Source organism: Astyanax mexicanus, chromosome 21 (assembly GCF_023375975.1).
Source record: "Astyanax mexicanus isolate ESR-SI-001 chromosome 21, AstMex3_surface, whole genome shotgun sequence".
Taxonomy (NCBI): Eukaryota; Metazoa; Chordata; class Actinopteri; order Characiformes; family Acestrorhamphidae; genus Astyanax; species Astyanax mexicanus.
The window spans coordinates 8,436,713-8,454,151 of NC_064428.1; the positions used below are offsets into that span (position 1 = coordinate 8,436,713).

General features: G+C 37.3%; 1 protein-coding gene across 1 annotated transcript in view; it reads right to left on the minus strand.

The window, feature by feature from the left end:
• Positions 1-17,439, minus strand: part of jam2a (junctional adhesion molecule 2a) — a 35,194-nt gene that overhangs the window by 5,274 nt on the left and 12,481 nt on the right. Inside the window, exons 2-9 of the mRNA XM_049469814.1 lie at positions 12,697-12,762; positions 12,326-12,436; positions 10,514-10,663; positions 8,612-8,790; positions 7,749-7,851; positions 5,699-5,806; positions 4,793-5,549; positions 2,934-2,967 (exon numbers count right to left, since the gene is read on the minus strand). Of these exons, the coding sequence (XP_049325771.1) occupies positions 5,533-5,549; positions 5,699-5,806; positions 7,749-7,851; positions 8,612-8,790; positions 10,514-10,663; positions 12,326-12,436; positions 12,697-12,762 (734 nt within the window). The 3' untranslated portion in view covers positions 2,934-2,967; positions 4,793-5,532. The remainder of the gene's footprint in view (positions 1-2,933; positions 2,968-4,792; positions 5,550-5,698; positions 5,807-7,748; positions 7,852-8,611; positions 8,791-10,513; positions 10,664-12,325; positions 12,437-12,696; positions 12,763-17,439) is intronic.

The window sequence follows — 17,439 nt, forward strand, 5'->3', positions numbered from 1 at the left end:
CGTTTAGGATCGGAGTTGTTCATCAAAAAGATGTTCTGACACCCAGTCAGTGTTGCCAACTTAGCAACTTTGTCGCTATATATATTTAGCGAATTTTCAGATGCTCTAGAGACTTTTTTTTGTAAAAAAGCGACTAGCGACAAATCTAATGATTTTTTATGGTGTTATTGGAGACTTTTGGCGACTCTGAGATGAACACATGCTCTTTAGTTACTGTGGTGAGCCCCGCCCACACCGCTACACCTCCACACTGTAAATGAACTGCGCATGTCCAAAGCCACCGCTGACTGACCCCACCCCGTATTTACAAAGCAGCATGTAAATATAAATGTGTCTTCAGTGTGGCACGAAAAAAAAATCACTTAATTTAACACAGTCAGTGAGTCTCAATCACTCACCTCATTCACCACATAGCCTGTCACAAACCTCGTCCACAGTGTCTGCATCTTTCTAAAAAGCTAAACATCTAAACATCTTTGTCTATAATAGGTTTAAAAAAAATAAAGAAAACTTTATTTTAAAATAAAATAAAAAAATTAAAAAACCCCTGAAAAACTAGAAAAAAATGCTGCTCTTATAATAACATACAACAGCTAAGCCAAAAAGTGATTCATGTAATTTTTTATGTAAAAATGAAGGTTTTTTTGATAAGTTATGCCTATTTAAAAAGCAACAGAAGTTGTCAATTTGTTGGAGTTCATTTGCAACATTTCTAACATATCCTCTTGAGACCCTGCGTCCTCATATGGGGACATTATATTTCTGCTTCTTGGAACCATGATACTTCATTTTTTTAAAACATTGGGTCTTTGGCCTCTTATGGAAACCCTGTCCATACAATTTAGTGGTGACATAGACTAGATTACACTCAATTAATTAATAACAAGATGGTGGAAATCCCAGTCAAATGTTTCTACAGCCAGTCCAGACAGAAACATGGGCTCATCGAATTTTGCTTACTGTAGAAAGCTAAATTGTTGTTTTTGTACTAATTGGGTTCTTAATTCCTTCTGATTCCAAATAGTAAGGATCCTTTTTAAATATTAAAACAAACTACTATCCCTTGTATTTGGTACAATACTTGGAGAACTAAGAAAAATAAAAAATGTACATCAAGCAAAAGTCTGGGTCTCAGGAGGATATTTAGGGTGTTTTTTACTCACTTTTTTTTATCTCACAACGTTAATCCTTTACAGCTTCAAAAACATGTATTATGCAAATTAGGCGATGACATAATTTAGCGATTTCTAGCGACTTTTAGGACAGCCAATAGCTACTTTCCTTACTGAGGAGTTGGCAACACTACACCCAGTGGACGTTTGGTCCACCTCTTCGGTGCAGGACAGAGAAGAGTGCGGATGTTTGTCCTCTGTGGGAGCTGAGTGATGGATGGTGGGTGGAACTGAGTCGTACTGGAAGCTCTAAGAGCTCTTGGTGTTGGTCTGGCTTTGGTTTTGTAGGGCAGAGTCAGGGTGATTCATTAATCACAGAACACGTTATGTGCTACAGTTCCGCTCAAACAAACACTTTCCGTGACTTGGTAAAAACTGCTGTCATTTTTAAGGTTGAGATTTATTTATATCTGTGGTAATGTCTTTCATTTTTCCCCCCAATATTCTGCAGCCCTTATATATTTCATCGCTGTCTAGTTAAAACATGTACAGTACAGGCCAAAAGTTTGGACACACCTTCTCTTTTTTAATGTGTTTTCTTTATTATCATGACTATTTACATTGTAGATTCTCACTGAAGCATCAAAACTATGAATGAACACATGTGGAGTTTTATACTTAACAAAAAATGAGCTGAACCTCCACAGTCACCGGACCTGAACCCAATCCAGATGGTTTGGGGTGAGCTGGAGCACAGAGTGAAGAAGGCAAAGGAGCCACAAGTGCTAATAAACACCTCTGGGAGCTCCTTCCTTCAAGACTGTTGGAAAACCATTTCAGGTGGCCACATCTTGAAGCTCATTGAGAGAATGATGCCAAGAGTGTGCAAAGCAGTAATCAGAGCAAAGGGTGGATATTTTGAAGAAACTAGAATATAAAAAAACTTTTTTTGTTAAGTACATAAAACTCCACATGTGTTCATTCATAGTTTTGATGCTTCATTGAGAATCTACAATATAAATAGTCATGAAAATAAAGAAAACGCATAGAAAAAGAGAAGGTGTGTCCAAACTTTTGGCCTGTATCTCCAAAAGAAACAACTTTACAGGAGAGAGATAACCCCTTCTTAACTTTCAATGATAGTCAATGTAAAAAAGAATTTATTTCAGGTCATTTTATGTGGTAAACTAAAAATCTACAAAAAATTCTGGACCAAAATGAGATTTTCTATTCTTTAATCCCTATACATCCCTATACATGGAGAGCTTCGATTACAGTGCATTATTGGCTGATAACGGCACTCATAGAATGCCTCTCAGCCAATCACACTGCAGGGTCGGAACTAACGGTGGTATAATTGTTTTTATGTCTTTAATATTAATCTTTCTAATGTAGAAAATACATTAAATATAGAAAAAAACATTTAATGATTAAGGTATGTCCAAATGTTTGATTGGTACTATGTTTGTTAGTTTTTAAGATTATAGTTTTGAGCTATAATTATATTTATTATAATTAGTTATTTACTGCTTTACTGTGGTTCCAACAAATTTGCATCCCATTTACATTATTTAATTGTATTGTACTCATTGATAAACAACATGTAAAAGGTAATATTAATATTGTGAAATGTTTAATCATGTAATATTTTAATATGTATTACAGAAAGAGAATTATTGAACTATTTACTGGATTGCTGAATTATTTGTGATTAAAAATGCAGTAGTAGCACTAAGGTTATTTATGTGTTATCTTTAACAGTGGTAAAATAAATTGAGGGAATAAATATATAAATCATTATTAAAAAGATGAAATACTCACGTCTTGTGGAGGAGGGCCGTAGCCAGCATGGGGGCTGCAGAAACAAATCACAGAGTTTATTCAGTAAATCTCTCCATTTATACAGCACTGAAAATCTAAAATAAAATGCCACTGATTTAAAAACATTCCTTCAGTTGCTGTTGAGAACAATTGTCGACCTACACATAATTACTCTGTTCACACTCTCTCTCACACACACACACACACACACACACACCAACACAAACACACTTTGATGTCAGACGTAACCCTGCCTCCATATTAGGCCTCAGAGGATGCCATTTGTCTCAGTCTCCCAGCTGTCCTGTCTTTTCTCCAGCCTGTCTCACACTCTGTCTTTCATCAGTGTTAGATTAAAGCACTTTAGCACATGGCTTTATCGTTTGTAGTGTGTAGAGACTTCTTTTCCTCAGGGTTACAGTGCTGGAACTGAGTTACTGAGGTTCAGACTCATCACCCACAATCTCTTTTAACCCTCTGCGTCAGTAAGCAATGAAGCGTAACGATTTTAATATCACCCCTAATTATTGTCTATAAAGCGAAATACGCAAAGTTTAAAAAATGACAAATTTTCTGACAATCAGATTGTTGGAAAGTGGTTTGGAAACCCCCTGTCATGTCGTGACGTGTCTAAAGAAGTTGTGCGTCATTTAGTAATAGACAACAACGTATCAAAATAGGGAACTTGCCTGTTTAAGCATGTTCTTTTTTAAAGGAAAATATAAAAAAAAAAATTTACATTGTCTTTTCCAAATATTACTGGTTTTAGATCAAACAACATAAAAAAAAAACATTTGGCCGCAGGTTTTTTTTATTCATTTATCCACTTTTTCGCCAGTGAATAAAATATTTTCTCTATTAAACTTTTAAATATTTATTGAACAGAATTTGATATACCAACAGACACATTTCAGCACAAAATTCATTTATATCTGTAGAGCAATTCTAATCAGGAATTTACTTCAGTAGAGCTACTCTACTCACAATAAACACAGATTTAGGAAAAAGCAGCCAGTCTTTGTGGTAAACAAAAAATGCTAACACTAGTTAGCTAAGCTAACTTTACAATCCTCTCCCTGTACAGCTCGTACATCTTTCACATGGAAAAGAGCCGGCTTGTGATAAGGTAGTAAACTAATGCTAAGAGCGATAAGTGATTAACATTTTATTAAACCTGCCGTTTTCCAGCTCCTTCCTAAACTCCTGGTTCTAAAGGTCAATTAATACCACTGCGTCAAATCTATAGAGTAGCCAACGCAAACCGCTATCATAGCAGCTGACCCTGCGTCGTAGCCCGACAGGTACCTATACAGAAATGTTACTACATGTTAGACCACTGCAGCTGTGATATGTTAGGTGAGCTGCCCACATATTCCCGCCTTAGCTTTATATGTCTTCAATATTAAATTTACAATGTAAAAAATCATAAAAAGAAAAAAAAAATCTTTTAACTCACTTTAAATTTTTGACTGGTACTGTCATAAACAGTAACTTACCAAGACCCTGATTTTGCATACAATAATAATAGAGTAATAAAATTACTCTATTAAAAAATTTATAGATTAAAATAAAAAATAATCAAAAATCTTCTACAAAACTAAAGTGCATGCATATCAACTGCAAACAAACAATTCAAAAATATTTAGTAAATATAGAATATAAAATAAATACAAAATAGAGTTTTTATTGCGTCAAAAGTTTTGGTGCAGTATTATTAGGTACGATCCGAAAAGCAGTTTTTTTATTATTTTTTTTATAAAATAATGTAACCTATAGTGCGAATCCTGTTTCTACTAGTCCCACAGTTCCAATAAACACTCAGTCATGTATTTCTTTCTGTCACTCTCTCTCTAACTCACATGTCCTCTGTTCTGTTGAGGTTCTGGCTGCTGATGTGAGCTGCTCCGTGACACTGTGGGATCCAGAATGACCTGCAATAGGGCGCCATGGGGGGGTCAGGGGTCACATAGGTCACAGTTGTGGATAACAGCACACACACACACACAGTGCGTCATGCTGGGGGTTACAGCCGGTATGAGTGTCTTAATCAACTGGACTCTGTGGGAGCAAGACTCGAGCAGGTGCAGGAATGGAGGAGATTATCTTGGGCGCATGCAAATGTAGGATGATGTTCAGCAGTCGAGACTCAAAAGCCACGGCAAGATCGGCCAATCACACGTCAAAGCCACAGCAGAGTTAGTCGATGATACTGTACGGTGAAGATAGAGATTTTAAAGCTATGATTTGGCCTAAAGTTTTATCTTAAAAACAGCAATCCCAAAACAGCTTCTGTTTGATGTTTGCTGACGTAGCCAACATGAACTAAAAGCTAATAAAGGCTTCTAGCTATTAATTTAGCATTGTGCAGACTGTTTATATTAATCTTAATACGTTCACCCTGATCGGTGTAAAGCATCTGAAATCTGTTGATGTGAATAAATTCTTGAATAAACTCTTTCTTCAGTGGTTTAATGTGGTTTGTAACCTTCTAACTTGGTGACTGACTTTTATTACACAACGAATTACACACACACAGGCACACACACACACACACACACACACACACACGCATACGCCTAAACCGAGTCAGTTAGTAATCTTACCTTCCTCTGTGTCCTGACATGCAGATATAGGGAGATTAAGACGGAACATAGAAATAAAAACAAAGGACAACTGGTCAAAACATTTTCATCTTGCACTGATAAGCACGTCATGACCTACATACATGAGCGGCGGGAAAACGTGAGCGCTTGTAGTGAACTTACGGCTAAAGTAGCCTTGCCGGTGGGCATACCATGCCCCCAGAATGCATACTGATATGACGAGGCACATCACCACTATCCCTGCTATTATTGCTGGAACGTTCAGGTCATCTGAGAAAGGAGAGAGAGAGCGAGAGAAAGAGAGAGAGAGAGAAAGAGAGAGGGTGATGGGAAAGAGAGTCAACGTTATTCACAAACTCACGGAAAAACAAGCAGAAAAAAATGGGTCGAGGCTCAAGAAAACACACCAGTCACAGTCAGGAGAGCTGGAAAGGGAAAACTCTAATATGAACTGATTTACCCTCTCTTACACCGCCTGAACATTTCACTGCTGATACACTGAGAGAGTTTGGCTTTGCTCCTTTTCTTATTAAAATCTTCTCCTAGAATAGTTGGCTTGCATGCAGTGGGCACCAATACAAGAAAAGAACAGGCTCCCCAATTATACCAATTATACTCATCATTAAAGAGATAGTTTCACCTTGAAAGAAGGTTACCAGGTGCAAAAAATTAGTTTAATTTAGACTGATACAGGTTCCATACAGAAATCATTAGGGCTGTACATCACGATGCAAATGTCCTTTTTTGACGATATATATATATATATATATATATATATATATATATAAAATCAGTAGTCAGTGCCAAGCTCTCAAAACCCGAGGAAAACTGCAAAAACAACAGTAATCGGCCCTTTAATCAGCCATTTAAATGGCTTTTTAAAAGGTAAATAAGAGCGTTTGTTTTTCTGGGATTAAAAGAGTGAATTCAGCTGTAACTGGAAACATCTGCGCTGCAAAACTGTGCTGGACTTGGCACGTGCGCAGATTTCGACACATGCTCAACACATTTACAAGCCCGTGCTCATTCATGTGGATGAAGGCCATGCGATTACCTCGTGTTTACTCCTGCCCCCCGCTCATGCTCCCCCTCCCCCTGGCACTTCTTAGGCAGCAGCAGCCTGTCTCTTATACAAACACAGAGACAGTGCTGTGTATCTACTTCCTGTGTCAAGAATCATTGACAAGAAAACATTGCAACATGACATGTTTGATTTAATTGCCTTAAGTGACATTGCACGTCCTGCGATGTGAGTATTTTGCGCATGTGCACATTGCCATGGCGATGCTTAAACGATATATCATGCAGCCCTAGAATTCACGTTTAACACGTGTGACACAGCATGCCAGACGACATTTAGATCAGTTCAGGTCGAGGAGGTGAAAAAAGGCCAGGTGGTTTGCTTTTGCTGTTTTTGCAGCTATAGCTGCACAGCTGCACCAAGAGATGTGTGGGTATGAGAGAGAAGCATGTAGCGCACACGTAAAAGCAAAAAGATACATTCTTGGCGCATGTCCATGGATCGTATATGTATTTGCTTTAGGACCACATATGAAAGTGACTCAAATCTGATTTGAAAAATCAGATTTGGCACGTTCACACAGCCATAAAAAATCAGATCTGAGCCACATTGAGCAAAAAAAATCAGATTTGAGTCACTTTAGCCTATTAATGTGAAACTAGTCTTTCATAAACACAAACTTACATACATACCACACACACACACAAACACCAGATTAATTTAGAGTACTCAATTTTCTAGGTAATTTTACAGTATCCAATTCACCTGATTTCTAAGTTTTTGGACTATGGGTCCCCGGAGGAAACCCATGCAGACACAGGGAGAACATGGAAACTCCACCCAGATAGGGATTTGAACCCAAGACCCCAGTGCTGGGAGGTGAATGTGCTAACCACTAAGCCACCATACCACAGTGCTGAATAAGATGATGAATTATCACAGGACTCCATTAGAAGCCTCTACATTCCCATGCTGAGGTGTCTGGCATGTTGAAGCATTATACATGTGTTACACACTACTTCTATATGTGTAGCTCAATTAATATTATCCATATCATTACATTAGTGAAGCACTGTGCTGTCTTCTTCCTGCAGCAGGCACTACAGGTCCTGTTCAATAGGGGCTTCTTAAAGATTAGTTTTATCAAAGTCAATGATTTATACATACACATATTCATAAACATGCACTTACCGATCTTCATGTGATTTCCTACACAGCTCTTGGGCTGACCCACACCGTTTCTGGCCTCACAGTGGTACTGGCCTGTATCGCCTCTAGTAACGGTTTGAAATGTCTGTTCAGAAGAAAGGGAGAATGATGGAGGAAACACATAGAATGAATTATACAAGTACTCCAACCTATTTTGCCCCTGTGCCAAAAATAAACGTTTAGCATCTGTCTGTGTGTGTGTGTGTGTGTGTGTGTGTGTGTGTGTGTCTGTGTGTGTGTGTATGTCAGCTTGTGCATGAGTGTGTTAGAAATGTCAGTGTCGGGTCAAGACGTCAGTGTTTATTTAGCGTGATTATTCCTGCCTGTCAATATCAATCAGTCACTCTGGCTCACAGGGTCTGTTAGTGTTAGGTCTGTCTAGATCTGCCCTGCAACAAGGATTCAGCTGAATTATAACGTTATGATTATGACTGATGAAAATAGAAAAATGTGTTGATTTTTGAGTCAAAACAAAATCAAACCTTCATTTTAAAGTATATTAAGAAGTATTTTGATATTTTGCTTCCACTGTGTAAAAATATGAATCCTACCATTATAAGTAAACCAAATTAAAATCAGCAGGAACTGTGTGAGAATATTGAAGCTGCATAGGATAGATTATTACATGACTCTATTAGGAACCTCTACAACTTCATGCTGAGATGTCTAGTGTGTTGCAGCGTTAGATACCCGTTATACACTACATCTGTATGTGTAGCTTGATAAATATAATAAAGAGTTTCCCATATGAGTCTAAATTTTTAATAATTTATGGTTCCTGGTAACCTTAATCCTACTTCCCAATACAAGCTCCTGCATTTTAAAGAATGCTGTTGTTGACTCACCAGAATGCCAGTGTTCTTGTTGAAGGTGAAGTTGGAGTGCTGGGATTTGAGCTCTTTCTTGTCTTTGTACCAGGTGTAGACTGCAGGAGGAATGCTGTACTGGTCGCTACAGCGCAGCTGAACCAGAGAGCCGGTTAGTGCCGAGCTGGGGATCTCACAGAACGGGGTGTGTGGAGGCACTGCGGCAACAAAGGGAACCAAACTATAAACTACAGGATCATATCATAAAACAGGAAACTAGACAGAGACAGATCAGACAGAAGTATACTAAATATACCAACACACAGTTGGAAACATAGCTGGGTAGTGTAACAGTCAGTGTAACATCTACACAAGGATTTATACTAGTAATATTTTTGTGAAATCAAATGTATACAAACATCTCTAATCAGCCAGTGCAGATTCCGTGACATTACCTCATCTAGTTTTGCACTGGAGCTATGATGCTAATACAGCTTATCACATGTCGAAAATCAAAAATGATGCTGAAAACAACGGACACAAGGATGTCACACAGCTATCCAGAGTCCTAAATTTTGCACTAGCACAGAGTTTTACTGTGTTTCAAACCACATAAGCATGCATTCACTATCTGGTTACATTGGGATAAACTAGGGTAGTTATTGAGAATCATGAATTTTGCAATGGAACAGTGTTTACTGTGATTTTAAACCACATAAACAGGGTTTTGCTAATCTGCTACACTGGGGTGCACCATGGTAGCTATCTAGAGTCCTGAATTTTGCACTAGCATAGGGTTTTACTGTGTTTCAAACCACATAAGTATGCCTTTACTAACTGGTTACATTGGTGTAGACCTGGGTAGCTATGTAGAATCATGAATTTTGCGATGGAACAGTGTTTACTGTGTTTTTAAACCACAAACATGGTATTGCTAATCTGCTACACTGGGGTTGCACCATGGTAGTTATCTAGAGTCCTGCATTTTGCACTAGCACACTGTTTTACTGTGTTTCAAACCACATAAGCATGCAGGATGTTACATTGGAAGTTACTGGTTACATTGGTGTAGATTGGGGTAGCTATGTAGAATCCTGAATACTGTGTTTTTAAACCACATAAACAGGCCTCTGCTAATTGGATACATTGGGGAAGAAGTAGGGTAAATATCAAAAATCATGAATTTTGCACTTGTATAGTGTTTTTTTCACCACATAAACAGGCTTTTTGCTAATCGGCTACACTGGAAGTAGTTATCTAGAGTCCAAAAATTTGAACTTGTAAGGTGTTTTCCTGTGTTTCAAATAAAAAAAATCAGGCCTTTGCTTATTGGCTACTTTGGGGTACAGGGTGGTAGCTAGAACAGTGTTTCACTATGTTAAAATCTACAAAACCTTTGGCTACATTGGGAAAAAGTAAGATAGTTATCAAGAATCCAGAACTATGCACCTGAACGTGTGTTTTGCTGTTTTACAAATGATATAAGCAAGCCTTGGCTATTCTGCAACATTGGGAATCACTGGATTTACAATCTATTGTCCTGAAATTTGCACTGAAACAGTGTTTTCTGTTTTAAACCACATTAGCAAGCCTTCACTAATCAGATATGTTGGGATACAATAGGGTAGCTGTCTATAGTTCTGAATTTTGAACTTGTGGTGTTTTACTCTGTTTCAAACCAAATAATCAGGCCTTTGCTAATTGGCTACTTTGGGGTTCAGGGTGTTAGCTATTTAAAGTCCTGAATTTTGTACTGAAACAATGTTTTACTTTGCTAAAAACCCTGTTATCAGGTTTTGATTAAAGAGCAGTATTGGAGTAAAACTGTAAACATTTGTTTTCCCACTTAACTATTGCTAAGAGCAAACTGGTGGAAGAGGATTAGCTGAACGGATGAACGGACAGTAAGTAAATCCCACAGACACGGACGGAACCTCCTACCCAACACTTTGAGAGTGACGTTGGTTTCTCCCAGCTTAATTGAGTCATCCGAGGCGCTGACCTCACAGCGGTACTCCCCTGCATCCTTCAGAGTGACCTTCCTCAGCGTCACCGTTGCCCCTTCAATCTTCGCACGTCCTCTATAGGCTCCTGTGAAGGACCGTCCATATATGGTAAAGGAAGATTAAAGGAACGTATCACCATGTACTACAAACTCTTCTCATCCATCTCACTACGAGACCACATCTCCTCCTCTTATAAACTCATAATGCAAACTGTGTTTTACTTTACTTTACTTACTTTACAGTTAAACTTCACCAACCGAGAATATTCACACACTCACCCATCGTGTCACTTACATTTGGATTCATGTATTAAATTGCTTATTTAATAAATGGTCAATGAAATGACTAAATTAGTTTCAATAAAAGAATGTTTAAAAGCTAAAAAGCGATGATATATGTATGTTTGCATGAATGAAGCACCGATCCTATATATGTATTTATTTTCCCTTTTCACAAAACATTAGTTATTATAATTTTTTTGTCATCATGAGATCATGGAAGCAGCTCGCAGGTTTGTAACTCTCTTTTAAAGGCACACTAGGTAGGATTTCTTTGATTATTGAACTTTTTAAAGAAGTCACCATTGAGGTGTAATAGGAGGAATAGCGGTGCTCTCGTGTCTGTGCCGGAGCTCCTCTGAGCTCAAACCAGACTCTGTAAGTTTTTCTAGGCGGCCGCGACCAACGCTCGCGAGAACTGCGCCTCTTTCCTGCACTGCGACCTGCTTTCAGACCTGTATGTAGTTCTAACAGTTCTACAAGGACTACAAAAACCTTTTTTGGAGTTGGTTAATTCTTTACAGAAACTAACTAATAGTGATGGGCACAGCAGCTCTTTTAGATGTGTATTCGATCATCTTTTTGATCTTTTGTGCTGTTCGTCTGTGCTGTAACTTACCAAAGAAGCTCCGGAGAGTATCAGATAAATACCAGATAAAGACAGATTATAAGTAATTAAGTGGGTATTTCTGTTTTGTAAGGAGCTTAAAATGTTAATGAGAGAGTTAAACGGTTCTTAAAACATCCAGAGTGTAAATATGATATATAAGTTGAGTTAAAGTGTTTGTTTTAACTGCTAAAGCTGTAGGCTAGCAGGCGGAAGCTAGCCGCGATTAGCATTTGCGATTAGCATTAGCGATCGGGTTAAATGTGTAAATATATGATGTTAAGTGTAAAATATGTCTGTTTGTAAGCTTAGCTTGCAGTAAATTGCCCCAAACTGAAATATACATTTTAGTCTGGGGCTTGTAAAAGCTTTTACTGATACTGTGTTTCTGTTTTAATATTATTTCATGCTGTGCTTGTTTGGTGGTGAGGGCTAACAGTGCTACTCTGTAAACACACTGTTGTAGACACAGAAGAAATGTCATGTTTCAGTCGTGATTACAATAAAGTAAACATTTAATGATAAAGAGACAAATTGATGATGGTTGTAATTATTTTCATGTGCTTTTTACTTTCTGATGGAAAAAGTAGCGTAATAATAATAATATATATATTATTATTATCTCAATCCTAACTAGTGGAGCTTTAAACCTGTTCTAAAATGTTTTAATGGCTGGTAAAAGCAAGCGGTAACAAAAAAATAAAGTAACAATGTCAGAATATGTTTATGCTGAAAACATCTTACAGCTATTGGTCATAAAAGTTGCATTTTTCACATTTTAGATAGATTTCTCCTTTACTGTAATTGGAGCATGAACAGTACTTGCTGTCATATTTAGAAGTAGGTCATAAATGCTAGTCACCTGTGAAGTTGCGCTCAAAGTAAACAAAGGACACCTCGGTATCCTTCTTCTTCCACTCAATACGAGGATTCAGATCTCTCTCCGTCTTAAACAGACAGGACAGCTCAGCATCTACACCAAAGAAAGTGAAAATAAAACTCAGTTAGTGACATAATGAACTTTTAATGATCAAGAATATTTAGACATCGTAAATGAAATAAAAATGCTGCTTCAAAACAAAGTCAACAAGCCAGCTCCTTCCAGCTTATGAGCTTTACTTATATTATAATCAGCAATACTAAGATCAAAAAATGACTGAGCCTATATCTATAAATTGTATGATAACTAATGCATTAATATAGAATCTCCATTTCTTATCAGACGTCACTCACCGGAATTTTCCTGCACTTCTACAGTGGACTTGGTGGTGCTGACTGTCACTGGTCTCACAAGGTTACCTGATGGAGAATATTTAACAGAGACAGGGTCAATGACGCTTTCCAATTCTGCCTTATTTCGAGATTCAAATTGGAAGACTATGACACAGTAAGGTTGATAATAAAAAGAAATTGTCATTTAAACTCTTTAAACCAAAACAGAACAAAATTAAACATATGCACGAAGACAATTTACACCAATCTAGCAGGTTTGGCTTCTCAAATACAAAGAAGTTTATAAAATATTGACTGAACATTTAACATGTTTAATATTTTAGCAGATATACCAATAAATTATAAGACCTCAACACTGCTATTCTAATCATGTTAGATATAATTGTACCTTGGTAGTGCTATGCTAACCAAAAATGTAAATAAGTAGTTGGGAAGTTAGTTAGGATTTTTTTTGTCATAAATATACCTTAGCAGTACAATCTCAGATATGAATTTATCTCAGCAGTGTTATTCTATTCATACCTTTACCCCAGTAATGCAATTTTAGTCATATATTTACCTCAGCAGTGCAAGTGTCATCACATGTAGCACATGTTATTACAAACTACAAAGATGTCTTTTGGTAAACAAACAAATGCTAGATACTTGTTCCTATTAGTTACTATCCTAGCCCTGTACAGCTGGAAAACAGCCAGTTTGTGAGTAGGTACCAAACGGATACCAAGCGTGATATGTAATGCTAATTGCTTTTTACATTTAGTAAAAAAGCATTTTGTAGAATGTTACGTTTAAGCTTTGTACACAGTAGTGCAATAACAAAGGTTTCAAATATTTTATGTTGCCAAAATATTCTGTGCATCCCTTCTTTTAAAGCCATTAAAATAACATAATACTCATGCAATGAATATAGAATAGGTGGGGTCAATATATACAGTCATATGAAAAAGTTTGGGCACCCCTATTAATCTTAATCATTTTTAGTTGTAAATATTTGGGTGTTTGCAACAGCCATTTCAGTTTGATATATCTAATAACTGATGGACACAGTAATATTTCAGGATTGAAATGAGGTTTATTGTACTAACAGAAAATGTGCAATATGCATTAAACCAAAATTTGACCGGTGCAAAAGTATGGGCACCCTTATCATTTTATTGATTTGAATACTCCTAACTACTTTTTACTGACTTACTGAAGCACAAAATTGGTTTGGTAACCTCATTGAGCTTTGAACTTCATAGCCAGGTGTATCCAATCATGAGAAAAGGTATTTAAGGTGGCCAATTGCAAGTTGTTCTCCTATTTGAATCTCCTCTGAAGAGTGGCATCATGGGCTCATCAAAACAACTCTCAAATGATCTAAAACAAAGATTGTTCAACATAGTTGTTCAGGGGAAGGATACAAAAAGTTGTCTCAGAGATTTAACCTGTCAGTTTCCACTGTGAGGAACATAGTAAGGAAATGGAAGAGCACAGGGACAGTTCTTGTTAAGCCCAGAAGTGGCAGGCCAAGAAAAATATCAGAAAGGCAGAGAAGAAGAATGGTGAGAACAGTCAAGGACAATCCACAGACCACCTCCAAAGAGCTGCAGCATCATCTTGCTGCAGATGGTGTCACTGTGCATCGGTCAACAATACAGCGCACTTTGCACAAGGAGAAGCTGTAGGGGAGAGTGATGCGAAATAAGCCACAAACAGAAATAGCTGTTGCAAACACCCAAATATTTAGAACTAAAAATGATTAAAATTAATAGGGGTGCCCAACCTTTTTCATATGACTGTATTAAATAATAGTTCTGAAAAAAAGTAATTGTTGTGAACTCCAAATGCCAGTTTAAAGAAATTCACTGTTAGATTGAACAGAGTCAAACATCATCAAATCTTTGTTGATTTTCCAGGGAAAATGAGCCCTTTGTATCTGACTGGAACGGAAGAGTGTGTTCATTACCAGGGGAGTACTGGTTCAGGCAATGCTGTGTAGAAAGCGAGGTCTTCAAATACATATACAATTTATATATAAATAGTAACAGCTATTCAAACATGACCTCTATACTCAACAAACAGCAGCGAGGACGGCTTTCCTGAGTGAAGCACCAGGGCTCACCCTGAAGTCCAACTTCCTGTCAGGAACCGGAAACAGGTGCAGCCCTTCCTCCCTGCTGATTGGTTTAGGCATCACAACTATTGTTTTCCATCCTGTTTCTGTTCAGAGTCGATCCATCACATCAGGCCACATCATCAAGCTGTAATTACTCACTTTCAGTGGATCAAATTTAGCAAGGCCTAAACTAACATGTAATCAGATTTGTCAAAACACATCCATTAGATTTCTCATGATTACTATGATACAGTAACTAACCTGAGCATCCCACAGTAATCAGTGATTGGGAGAACATCAGTACAACTGTCTGAAGCTTATTTACCCATGTAAAGTTCAGCTGGACACCAAATCTGACCGAAAAGAACATTTAGGAGTTTTCATGTTGTTTTGCTGAATTAAATTTGCTACTGTTTGTTAGAGTGATTGATAAGAATTCAGAGGACAACAAATTCGCATAGTCAGTAGGATGTAGTTTCCTAGCCTAGTAAACAACCTGTAACAGAGCACAAGTCGGTTTTATTTTCCATATTAGAAAGAGTAAACAAAGAACAAAACACTATGGAATAATATAAATAAAAGGTAACTGAAACAAAACACTATGAAACAGAGGATAAACTAAAAGACTGAAACAAACAAGCAAAAATAAACAATGAAACAAACTAAATAAAGCAAACCTGGAAAAACTGAAGAGAAAAACACAGCCGGTATAAGGATAAAACAAAACAGCTAAACAAGATCCGGACAGAGTAACACGGTCAAACAAAAAGCGCGACAGAGAACAAAGGAGCACATGGGGTATTTATACACAGGCACACACTAGGGACACCTGTGGAGGTAATGAGGGGCGGAGTTACAAATGAGACACAAGGTGATAACACTGATGACTAGGGCAGGGCTAGGGCGGGGCTAGGGTGGAGACAGGACAATAACAAAACCATGCCATGTGCTCAAAAAAAAAAAAAAAAAAAAAGCACATGGCTGGGGAAACAAGACAGGAAAACAGGGCAGGAGCACGAAGGAACCAAAAAAAAAGGAAAGACACTGGACAGACACAGGCTAAGGTGTGACACAACCCTTTTTGCCTCAGTTTCCTTTTAAAAACCTCACAATCTCTTTATTGAGCAGTAACATATTTTATACAGAAACACACAATAAAAAAAATAGAAGTTTCTATGGCAGTGGCAGATCTAGGATTAAAGAATAAAGGGGGCACAATATTCATAGAGGGGTATTTTTTCACCAGTCACACCATGTTCAAACACTTGAATGTAATTTTAAAAAGCTTACACAGTACAATCTTTGGAGTTCTTTTTGTGAACAGTTTTTTTCAGTTTTTCTTCTGTAAATGTTTTTTACAGAAAATTAAATCTGCAATCAAAATTTTAAGATATAAAAAATATTTGAGTATGGATTTTGCCAGTCTTTGCTTTAATTTTTGTGGATTTTGGTGTTTTTTTTGTTCTGAAATCTCACATTTGCTTCATCTTTTTTGCTTATATGTACATAATCTGCTATGCTGATTGCAGATTTGATATTTTTGCGTAACATTTTGGCACACAATTAATTTCTTATCAATTTTCTGTGCATTTTTGCTGTACATAGACTAAATGAGTGACAGGAAAGGGGCACTTGAGACAGCCAATCAGATTTTAGCTGGGGCCTCCGCACCTATGGCCCAGCCACTGGAACCGTCAGTGTGCTATGGGCTGGAATACAATACTAGACAATACAAGACAAAATTTTACAAAATAAATACTGAATAATTACTTAGCTTTAATACTGAATCTAAATTCTATAGAAACTCCAGTAGTTCTACTATAATTAATGAAAGTAAATATACTGTGGTCCTGTGTCCAATGATAAAAGATTAGAGGATGAGCAACACTGTAAACTGTGCAGCAACAGATTCAGATCTTCTGTCTCTGACTTTACTTTATCTACAGGGTGTTTCAGCTGTAGGTAGGAGTGTGTAATAGAGTGGAGGACAGTGAGAGATTAAACACAGTTTTTAAAAACTCCATTAGCACTGCTGTATCTGATCCACTCACTGTACCACCAGCACAACACACACTAACACCTCATACACCACCACCATGCTACCCAGCGCTAATCACTGCAGTGCTGAGAATAATGACCCACCACCCAAATAATAATAATAATAATAATAATAATGGTCTGTGGTGGTCCTGCATTGAAGAACAGGGTAAAAGAAGAGTAATAATAAAGTACGCTGAGAAACAGATACAGAAGGACTACAGCTTACAATTATAGAACTACAAAATGCTGCTCAATGATCAGAGGAGGTGAAGAATAATAGCGCACTCTTGCTGAGACGTGTAGACTACACTGTATGTTCGATGCAAATAAATAAATTATTTAAAAAAATTATAAAAAATAATTTGGGCTTAACATGCTAACGTATATTCGGTGGCATCATCCAGACCTTTTAATAACCAGAACTAATAAAAAAGTAACTTCAACCCAACTTTTTGTCCCCACTGCTTTTAAGCAGCCTCTAGATGTGAAATCAGACAGGTCCCAAGCCATTACTGGGTATACAAGTATTTTCAATGCACATTGTTCTTTTCAGTTGGGAGCCTACTGTAAACTTGTATAAACATATAGAGGAGTGTAAAACAAAA